This window comes from Egretta garzetta, unplaced genomic scaffold (genome assembly GCF_000687185.1).
Source record: "Egretta garzetta isolate BGI_Z169 unplaced genomic scaffold, ASM68718v1 scaffold40, whole genome shotgun sequence".
NCBI lineage: Eukaryota > Metazoa > Chordata > Aves > Pelecaniformes > Ardeidae > Egretta > Egretta garzetta.
Window position 1 is genome coordinate 4,964,008 of NW_009258484.1, and position 11,416 is coordinate 4,975,423.

Below are 11,416 nucleotides of genomic sequence, written 5' to 3' on the forward strand. Positions count from 1 at the left end.
GGCCACACTATTCCTGATGCAAGCCAGGATGTCATTTGCCTTCTTGGCCACTTGGGCACACTCCTGGCTCATATTCAACCAGCTATCGACCAACACCCCCAGGTCCTTTTCCACCATGCAGCTTTCCAGCCACTCTTCCCCAAGCCTGTAGCATTGCATGGGGTTGTTGTGACCCAAGTGCAGGACCCGGCACTTGGCCTTGTTGAACCTCATACAATTGTCCCCGGCCCATCAATCCAGCTTGTCCATAACCCTCTGTAGAGCATTCCTACCCTCGGGCAGATCAACGCTACTGCCCAATTTGGTGTCTGCAAATTTGCTGAGGGTGCACTTGATCCCCTCATCCAGACCATTAATAAAGATATTAAACAGAAATTACATGCTCTAACCAAAAGAAAGTCCATCTGAAACACTTTCTGTAACCTCAAACACAAAACTATTCACATGTTGCAAATCAAACCCTGATGCAGGTGCAAAATGGAAAGAAGAGAAAAGCAGAGAAAGAGCGTCTGCATGGCCCATTCCCCACACACCCAAAAATGCTATTGGAGGCAGAGAATGAGGCTGTTGCCCAGGAAATTTGCCCTATACTGAATATCAAACACCTCTAAGAAGAAGGAGTGATCCCTACCACAGTCTCCCAGATCAAGACAAATGAGGCCATCTTCTCAGACAGGAGACGAACCTTTGGGCCTGGTTCTACTGGGACAGAAGTCGCAGAAGGTGACACCCATGCAGCCCAATGGAAGGTCTGTGGCCCCCTTACTCAGCTGGGGAGCAGGAACCAGCATGGAAGAGCCTGCCTTGCTGGAGCCAGCATTTAACCAGCTGCGGCTGAATTGCCTCCAACAGATGCCTGAACAGAAGACCTGCTAATGTTGCTGGAAAACAGGGACTTTTGCTTTCAGTCATCGGGATATGGATACTGTAAAAGTGAGCTCCCCTTGCAGGAAAAAAGAAAAATCAGTAGGAAAAGTAATATAAATGCAATACTGGCGTGGAACAAATGGCACAAGACAAACAGAGCACAACTGCTATCAGCTGCTATTGAGAAGAGTTACACCCCGGGTTTCTTTTTCCTTCTCTGTAGGTATTTCAGTTGCTGCTTACAGACTGGAAATGACTCTGATGTAACATGGTGTTTCCCAGGGTGACGGCGTGCTGGGTTAAACGAGAGCGGCTGCCATCACTTCCCTAATCCCCGAATGGCTTTTACAGTGCGCAACAGATGAGCCAAACCCATCTCAGGCCAGGCTGGGAAGGTGAGGGAAAGGGAGGTGTCACTAATGGACTGATCTTCCTGCACATTCCCAGCCTGAGCTGCAGCCCAGCTGCCCCAGCCCCGGCGTTTTGCACTCCAGGGGTTAACTCCCGTGGGATCTGGTGAGGCTGGTGTCATGCAGCCTCACATAGGGACCATCTGCTTCTGACATGAGGAATGGGCTCTTTGCCCCAGAATGATGGCAAACAATGCAGAATCTGCTCTTCCTCCTGGCCACAGATTCACTGACAAATCACAGCCACCTCACTCAGCTTAAGGGTCCTCTGCCTGGAAGGCATATCCAGGAAGATGTGGCACACAGGATTTGGCTTTCTAATGCTCGTGAACACAGATAACACAAACTTTAAACTTGGCATCAGATCATCTTCCATTCATCTAGGTTTTTATGCATCTCCATACCTCTTCTCTACTCACTTCACGTGTCATTTGTCTGACAGCAAAGGAGCAGGTAATTTTGACATTTAATTTCCATTAGTTTGAAGGGAAACAGCTGGTGTTCAAAAACCTCTTTATTCCAGAAGTCTCAGTGTTGCAGCTGAAAAGTGCTTATATTTATAATTTATGAAGATGGGTGGAGAATGATTGCTTGTCATGTTTTTCTAGCCTTGGTATTCCTAGCAGATTACATGTGCAAATCTTACTGCATTAAATAACAGGTTCCTCAACGTTTACAGAGGCCACATTCCTTCTCAGGGCTGGGAAGGGGGAAGCACTTTCCTATTTCACTGTGTGCTGGTTTTAGATGAGGTGCAATACTTCACTGCAGTGCTGGGGATAAAGGTGGATGATGTTATCCAAACTTTTGCCTGCCTCCAGAAGGGTGCAGGTCTCCCTAGGCTGTTTTACACATGCTCCGTTACTGCTATTGCTTCAGCAGTGGTTTCCTTAAAAATACATTCTGACTTTTCCCAACAGTGGATTATATCTTGCACTATCATTGCTTCGTACAGTGGAATCCTGAAGCTTCTGTTGAAGTTAACAAAGACTGTGTGCTTTAAAAACCAAGCACATTCAGCACCTAAATCATGATTCTAAATTAGAGCTATTGCCTAAACAAATAAATGTTGGACACACTGCCGGTATCAACCCTGGCCAGTCCAGCCTTGTTTTACTGATTCATCCAGGCATTTGCTTCAGTGAGTCCGACACTGAATTTACACGTGAGAAATCAGGAATTTCTGACCAACACCCATGATGTTTAACTGGGCTGGTTATTTTTAAATTAATGAGAGACTACTTAGCAAAGTGTTTGAGTCAAGCCAGAACTACAACTTGGTCATAGTCAAAATAACATGCTCTGTAGATTTTCCCTAAAATTCTTCATAGAATCACCTGTGATTCCTGATTCCTGTTGTCATCTAAATGACTGTTTCATTCTTTATTTGCATAAATCTTGGCAGAATATGTACAATATTGTACAACACACAGATTCGTCTGATAGTGAGACCAAAATAACCCTCCTATAGCACAGCTGGGTTCCACATCTCCAGTAGCACCCACAGCCCCAGCTTGCACTGCTTTAGAGACAGCAAAGAACTGCACTGATGAGAACCAAAACCGCTCTCATCCACGTGGCATTTGCCATTTCACCTTGTCCACAGATTTAAAACACTGGTTGTTTCACAAAATTTAATTTTATAATTTTCTTCCAAAGGAAAACAGATTGTACAGCAATTTTTGACTTACACTAAAAAAACCATAAACATCCACCTTCTGTATGTATGGATACATACCAGGATTTGAATTGCTGATGAATTTTTTCACATCCTGCTGGAGCGCAGTACCTGTTCATCTTTTTGTCCATCCCTACTGGGAGTCCTTCTACCTGGGCATGTTGCCTCTTAGGGTTGTACAGAGAGGATTACCTCCAACAAGCAGGACAGATCACCAGCCACCCCTAAACAGCCTCTTCCCAGCATCTCAATGTCTCCCAGAGCAGTGGCTTTGGCAGGAAGAGGTGGCCTGGGATGGCTTCTCTCCAGTACATATGCCCAGAGGACCAATGGGGAAAGGACTGTCTCACACTATCTTTTAGCCGGGGGGCCGGTCTCTTCTCCCAAGTAACAAGCGGACAGAGAGGAAATGGCCTCAAGTTGCACCAGGGCAGGTTTAGATTGGATATTAGGAAAAATTTCTTCACTGAAAGAGTGGTCAAGCATTGGAATGGGCTGCCCAGGGGAGTGGTTGAGTCCCCATCCCTGGAGGTATTCAACGGATGGGTAGACAAGGTGCTTAGGGACATGGTTTAGTGGTGGGATGGCAGGGTTAGGTTAACGGTTAGACTTGATGATCTTAAAGGTCTTTTCCAACCTAAACGATTCTATGATTCTATGATCTTTCACCTCTCTGAGAAAGAAAACACATGCATACATGTCTATGCCTACTCTTCCTTCTGAAGCAGTACAGCTCAGCTGAGACCTCAGACTGATTTTCTGGAGTATTTGGGGTTCTTACCAAAACTGTCTCCATGTACTCCAGCAGGACTCAATTTTGCGCAGAGAAGGTACCTATTGCTGCATGCATGACAGCAATGGCAAGGGCAGGCAGTGCAGCAATCTCCTGTTACTGAACGTGCTGCTTTGTGACCCCCAAAGGCAGTCAGTTATATCCCTGGCAAAGTTCTCCAGCAAAACCACCAGTGATTTGTAAAGCAGAGCTCCTCATCTCCAGCACTGTACTTCTTCTTCCTTCCCATGTCACCACCACTTGCAAAAACATTCATGAAAATGAGCAAGCCCAACCTGCTAGAAAGAGTTAGGGTAGTTAGGGTTTTCAAATGAGGTGTGGGCATTCAATGGAGAGCTTCAGATGTGCCCTATCTAAAGAATGCATCGGTGGCAACAACTCCTCTGTGAGAGCTGTGGAGATGCAGTGGATGGATGAAGGCAGGCATCAGGGAATAACTGGAGATGATGTTTTGCTATTGCTGCAGTATCCTTTGGCCATGGGGACCATAAAGCTCTCTATGAGATGATGATCAGCCAAAAAAATTCAGAAGGGCACAGCAGGGAGGACAAGCTGTTGGGCATCAGAAAAGGGATGGGCTCAGCTTTTGGGCAGTGGGTTGTCATAGGGTTGTTTAGCCTGGAAAATGGGGTTGTTTAGCTTGGAAAAAAGGAGATTGAGGAGAGACCTTATCACTCTCTACAGCTACTTGAAAGGGGGTAGTGAGGTGGGTGTTGGTCTCTTCTCCCAGGTACTGGGTGATAGGACAAGAGGAAATGGCCTTAAGGTGCACCAGAGGAGGTTTAGTTTGGACATTAGGAAAAAATTTTTCACCAAAAGGGTTGTTAAGCATTGGAACAGGCTGCCCAGGGAAGTGTTTGAGTCCCCATCCCTGGAGGTATTTAAAAGACGGGTAGATGTGGTGCTTAGGGACATGGTTTAGTGGTGGAATGGCAGTGTTAGGTTAACGATTGGACTTGACGATCTTAAAGGTCTTTTCCAACCTAAACGATTCCATGATTCTGTTTGATGATTCATAGGCAAGGTGAAGACGAGGATCTGCAGTTCTGCCTACCTCACAGGGGTTTGGCCTGAGCCCCGCTTTGCAAACCAAGTCACCCTCCTGCCACATGGCACAATCTGTGCTTAATGTGTGACCCAGCACCTGGGGTCCCATATGCAGGGAAAGCTGAGAGGTCGCCCCTGTTCACAGCTCCAGTCTCAGTGGTTCCCACCACCTTTTGGTACTCAAGGTGTCCTCTGCCCCAGTGGTCCTCCCTCCAGGTGCCCTTCCTCCTCTCTTTGCCCTGGGGTAGATGAACCCAGTGTCACACCCATTCTGGGGAGGTTTAAGCCCCAAAGAACTCAGCCTGTTGGATGAAGCCAGCGCAAAAGCCCATCTTCTCTCTCAAGAGTTACAATGTCTTTACACTCCTCCTGTGTCTCCTGTCTAGATCAGAAACCAAACAGGAGAAGTCATGCATGCAGATACCCAGGGAATACACAGACCGAATGGGACATGTTACTTTTGCCGTCTTTCAACAAGGAAGTGACATTAGACATATTAATAAGCAAGTTCTGAGCTTGGTGTCCTTCAGTTTGTAGCTGAACTGCAAAACATGCAAATGGACTAAGTAAGCGATGCATTCCCAGTCACCGTACACCATAGTGGTCCCAAGTTCCCACTTCTCATCACGCTGTGCTTTCTCCTTGGCAGAGGTGGTACGTAGTTTGAGAATGGAAGCTATGGATTTATGAAGAACCATTTGTCTAGTGAAGATGATGCACAACTAGCTGTAGTGTGTGTGGTGATGGACCCATCTCCATAGCAAAGAGGTAAAAATCATGTTTCCCCGCAAACCCTTGCCAATGGGCATCAGAAGATACTTTATCACCTGTACGCAGGTTCCCCAGCGCCAGGTCACAGGGAATAACTGCTTCTGTGTAAAGTGAGAAGATCACTTTTGTTATCACTTTGCTTGTACTACTTACCCACTTCATCCCTGATCTTTGCAAGCTCGACTCCTAACTCCTTTATTTTCACAAGGGCATTTTCATTCTGTTTAAGGAAAAAGAGAGAGAAATATGTATAGACCCCAGGTTTATCCCAGATAAGGACTTTCACATGTTCATTTAGTAAAGCAGATTAGATTGATTCTTCATATCTTTCCTTTTTTTTTTTTTTTTTTGGCAGGGGAGAATTATAATGAACTCATTTGGTTTTTAAATCAAGCTTAGGAGCCACGACGCACTAGCTGCAAATACCTTACATCTCTGCGAATAGATGTACACACACTCATGTGCACAGGGCAGCACAGAATACTTTATTCACTCCTATGTGTCTAAAAAGACATTTGTATTTTTTTATCATTTTGCGTTCAATCTGTGTACCATTTATGACTGGACTGCATGTACAAGATGGTTTTATTAATTCTGTTAAAACACATTCATCTATTTAGGCCTGCATTTAACGACCTCTAAACATAGTAATATGCTCACACCATCAAATTTGCAGAGCAGATTACTGTACTTACACCATTCTAGGCATGGTGGGCATACCTCTACAGGCACCACTAATGGCCTGATGTTCATGCCTATTTCCACATTTATTTCTCGTATTTTCTTGTCTGTTAAGGACAAGAGCTCCTCTGGTTGACCTTTCTCAAAAGAAAACTGAATACTCTAAGGAGTTAAAACAGATGAGCTGGCCAAAAGAAAATGAAAACATATTTACGTTAACAATGCTAAGGTGTTATTATTAAAATGCAAGGACTTTGGCAGCAGATATCTCATGAGCATTGTGCAAACTGACAAAGAAAAGCCTTGGGAGAATCTATGGGAGTTTGGTTTAGTACAATAAAAACCAGCATAACTGTTCAATAAGGGCACTTTAAATTGGAATGTATCCTGAATCACATGAGGAGGAAGACAAGGCAAGGTATCCTGCTGGGGAGATCACCAACCATTAGAAAAACTAGATCAGGCTACTACAGATATGTTCCAGGTTAGAAAAGGCCAAGAATCTTTCAAAGGACACTACAGAAAAATCATATTCAAGAGAAAAGGCAGTGTAGTAGCAAATGGAATTAAAAGGAGTCCTAGAAAGTAAATCTTTCAGTAATAAGCAAGCAAGGCTAATAAAAATGCAGGGCACAGGAAGGATGAGTTCAGCAGCAGGATACATAGCAGACAGGATAGCAAATTAGCTCTGTCTGACCAAAATGACAGTGGGGAAAAAAAAGATTTCAGTGCTTCAATGTTTCTGTTTATTCTTCCTGCATCTAATTTTTAACTGTGTGAGAGAAATAAGACAACAGCTTTATCTTTGGTAATACCAAGAAATCGGAATCTGGAATTTAAATTCATCCTTTACACACTGCCCTTTGGGGATGATTCCTGCCAGTTCCAAAGAACAAACTTTCCAGAAAGTTTTGCTGTAAACTGAGTGATTGGCTGAGCTGATTCGAGAGCCCCAGGTGCCTGAGGAGACCCAGGCTACTTGGGCATCTTTCTTATTCAGTTACAGGAAGAAGCCAGGCACACAAGGCTGGGCTCCTCCAAACTGCCAGCTCCATACGCTGCTGAGTAATGCACAGGGGGTTGCGTGCCAGGACTGCAGAGTCCCCGAGTCCTGACTGACTGCATTAGGCTCAGAATAAAATTGAGTGGTTTGGTGGTGGTGGTTTTGTTTTACTGTTGTTGTTGTTGTTTTAATTAATAAAAAAGCTACAAAGAAATAAAAAGGTCTGGATAAATATAGCCTCCTATGTTAAAAAAACATAGCCCCTCACACAGATTCCCAAACCAGCAGTCTTACTGAGATAAGGTTTCCCCTTTTGGAGAACATCACTGCATCTGCCTGTACCGTCTGTTTAACTCACTAGAGTCATTTTAAGAAGTGTTCTTGACAGATTGCCAGGACTGGTGCCCTTGAAGGTGCGTGTGCACAGGGATATGCTGGATATGGGACTTGCAGGTGGGAAGAACCCACTCAAATTACCAGCTTCCACTATGTGAAACAAAAGCCATTTAAAGCAAGGGAGCTCTGTACAAATCACTGCCAGCACCTACAGATAAGCAGAACTCAGTGGGATTGTTACTGGTCTACTTAACATGAAGAAAATTAAAAGCAAGTAAAAAAATTACATCCTAGGGAAAAAAAAAAAGTTGTTAAAATTTTGATCCCCCATTAGAAATACTCCAGACTGCTTTTTTTACCTTATGTTTTATCTTAGATAAGATTTGACCTACACTTGAGGACAGATGTGCAAAGGTTGCCCTCAGTGCCAAGGTCTCAAGTAGTCCCTCTTTCTCCAGGGATTCTTCTAAAGAGCAATAGCACATGAGCCCTTATCTCTTGCTTCTGCAAGAGAGGCAAGGTGTAGTTTTGGCTAATATCATATCAGCCTCATGGTCCCCTGGACGGGCAGTGTGAACCTAGAAATCCCTGACATTTTCTGTTACTGTAACCTGCTTTGTCAGCGTAACACAATAGATTGGGATTGCACGTGTTCCCATGACTGGTGTAAACACAACATTAATACAAAATGAAAAAGCCTCTCCTCGTTATCATCACTGTGGCTCTGCAGATAACCAGCGCTTCAGTGCCAGTGCAGCTGGGAACCAGAGCAAAACTGGATCTGACATGAGAGTGTAAAGCCATCAAGTCCAATGCCGAGATCCATACAGATCCAACGTCAAAACTTCAAAGCAATTAGAAAATTCACAAGCACGCGAGGAAAAATCTGCCAAAATAAATGTGCAAGAAAGCAAATGAACAGGATATCCCATTGAATTAATCAATCTTCATTAGCATTTATGTCAATAAAGTATTTGAAAGAGAAGACAGAGCAAGCGGGAACCTTTGCTGCCCTCCCGAGAGTTTTGTGTCTAACAGGCTCAGGGTATCGAAGGAGCTTTGTGGGCACCCTTCACTAGGTTGGAGTCGAGCGATTAAGGGTGAGTGACTAAGGGCCAAATCCAATTTAGGCTTAAAAAGGCTCAGTGACCATACTAGTGACATGGCCGTTTCCAGTGGGTGACAAGGTCATACACACTGTAAAGAGACTGCAAATATCCAGCATTTAAATGGCAAGGGAGAAAAAAATTGCTTCGATGTGACCTGGGATTGATTTTTTGTGGCCAAAATGTGAAACTGAAACAGTGGGGTTCAGACAAATTAAAAGGTTGCATTTGTTTTTCAGGTACTTTTAATGAATGATGGATTTCATTCTTGCCTGGAAAACCGAAGACAAAGGTCCTCCATTGGCTTCACCCCAAGAAATGAATCTGATACTTAAGTACTTTTCATAAAGTAAAATTACAGTCATGATGGAGATGAAGGAAACCTTCTTCCTCATACCTGTACTCTACAAGACGATGGTTAAGTCTTGTGTCTGGAGTATGTCCCATCTCCTCAGACAGAGAGAAAAATAGAATAGAACCAGTAGAATGATATTTTTGATCTGTGCTCAAACTACTGCTCTGTTGAATAGAAGACACCGTAGCAACTCTTTTTCCTATCATCAGCTTTATAACACACAGACCTCCCCATATTTCTCCTGTGAAAGGCTCAATGTCGGACTGCATTTCAGCAAGTAAAACAGACACTGAAAATGGCACTGATGTTGTATTTTCCATTCAACTCAAAACTCCCTGAGGACAGACTGAGGTATGACTTTTGTCGGTGCAACATCCAAGCAGCTCCAGAAAAACCGGCAGGTAGTCAAGCAAGTAGGCAGAGAGGTAGGAAGGAAGGAGGAATTTGTCCAGTTAAATAACAGTGGCCAAAACTTAGCAGTGTAGTTCAGGAAAAAATCTGCAAGATTTACGTATAAGTGCATGTGAGGATCTGGAAAAATAACTTCGTAAAAGATGCCATGATATGGGCCTGAGGATGGGCAAGATGCTGGTGTTGTCCAAACAGATTAAGAAGGGAAGCAGTGATGAAGGCTTGGGGGGAGAGGAAAGGCTCTGCTTTACTTGCATGGAGCTTCAGGTGGCAGCTAGACATCCTCGCAGAGTCATCGTCAGGGAGACGGGTCAAGATTTTACTTTGGACCAGGAATAATTGCGGGATGGGGAGACAGAGTTGAGATTTGCCTAAGAGCATCTCTCCTCTGAGAACTGCAAACTACCTGAGAGATACTAATTCATTAGAAAAGCTAATTAATGAAGCCTCCAGGTACTTTTTAACAACAGGTAAGCAACAGCAGATCCACCACACAACTGGGTCAGATCAGGCAAGAAACATCAGAAAATTGCCCAGACCCCCATAGGACGTCAACTGCAGCTGGGAAGTAAACATGGGGAGCCTGGAGTTACCTCCCCAAATCAACACATCTGTCCTCCCTGCCAACTTACATGCTTGCTTATATTCTGAGGTCCAAATACATGTATGCTATCTCCAAAACCACTTCCCAGTTCTCTAGGATGCCTCCTAAAAAGATTCACTGCACACAGATGCCCTGCAGCACTTGTTATTAAAACTGCATCTTCAGAATAGCTTTTCTGTAGCCAATGCTTTCAAAATATTGGGGGGGGGAAAAAAAAAAAAAAGACTGACCTGCAAATAGTGCTTAGTCACTGTTGTGCTTTATTCAGAGTTCCCAGGGGCAAGGCCTTATATTATCATTGGAAAAAGAAGCATATACACTGGGAATTCTCTTGTACCAATAAATATTTCAGCTGATACTTGTAGAAGCAATAACTGAATCCCACTGCAGCAGATGTTCCAAATGAACTACTGTCTTACTTCAAGAAAGAGGCATTTTAACACTGCTGTTTCAGTCATGCTGGTTATTAGGTTATCCTCCCTCATAAGACCCCTTAGGTTAAAGTTTATGAGCACCTAGATATCCCCCAGTGACTGTACTTTAACAGGTTTTATATTAAGAGATACATTTTTTCTTAACCTGGCTAGCAGCATATCTCACGCTATATTTGAACTTATTATTAGGTAAATGGGAGACACTGTCAGCTTTTCATTAGACCGAGTATAGGAATATCTTAAAAAGCCAAACCCTAACAAAATATACTGCAGAAGCATGTGTTTCTGCCAAGATATTTCCTATCAAGCAAATTAAATGCACATGTTCATTCTCTCCCTCCTCTGTCTATACTTAAAATCCAGGCAAATTTCCAGAAGAATAGCATGAAAAGCTATGTGTTAGAAATGTCCCACGACTTCCCTCCCACGTTATTCTCCTGCTACCTGTAGCTCTGTACTTACCTCTGCGCTGACAGTTTGTTACCCGACCCGTTTTGGTGCCTGGGAATTTGCTTGGGTTCACCCCGACTTAAGAAAACACGTAGTTTTGCCTTGTTTCACTTCTCCTAGATGGGAGAATCAATCCTCCGTCAGAAAGGAGGATAATTAGAGAGGCAAAGCCTTAGGACAGCTAGAGGTTGAATAATCTCTCCTCAAACTTCAGAACTCTGTGCAAGTTTCCTTTACCACTTGTACTCCACGGGGTCCTTAGAAACGTGCGGAGAGCAGAGCAAAGAGACGGAGCCCGGCTTGTTACTACAGGAGGTGCCCGCGGTCCCTCCTTGCTTCACGAAAATCCAGCCCTTACATTTCGACTGCAGGATGAAATTATGTAAGGCACCGCAGTGCATGTGGAGGCGGGCAGCTCGGCTTCTCCCCGGCGAAGGGGAGCTCCGCGCTCCGGGGATGCGGGGCGCAGC

At 44.2% G+C, this 11,416-nt stretch overlaps 1 protein-coding gene across 1 annotated transcript in view; it reads right to left on the bottom strand.

Moving 5' to 3' along the window:
- The window catches only part of MTUS2 (microtubule associated scaffold protein 2), a 67,294-nt gene that overhangs the window by 21,985 nt on the left and 33,893 nt on the right, over positions 1-11,416 (bottom strand). Inside the window, exons 5-6 of the mRNA XM_009644610.1 lie at positions 6,287-6,409; positions 5,720-5,786 (exon numbers count right to left, since the gene is read on the bottom strand). Coding sequence (XP_009642905.1) covers positions 5,720-5,786; positions 6,287-6,409 — 190 coding nt within the window. The remainder of the gene's footprint in view (positions 1-5,719; positions 5,787-6,286; positions 6,410-11,416) is intronic.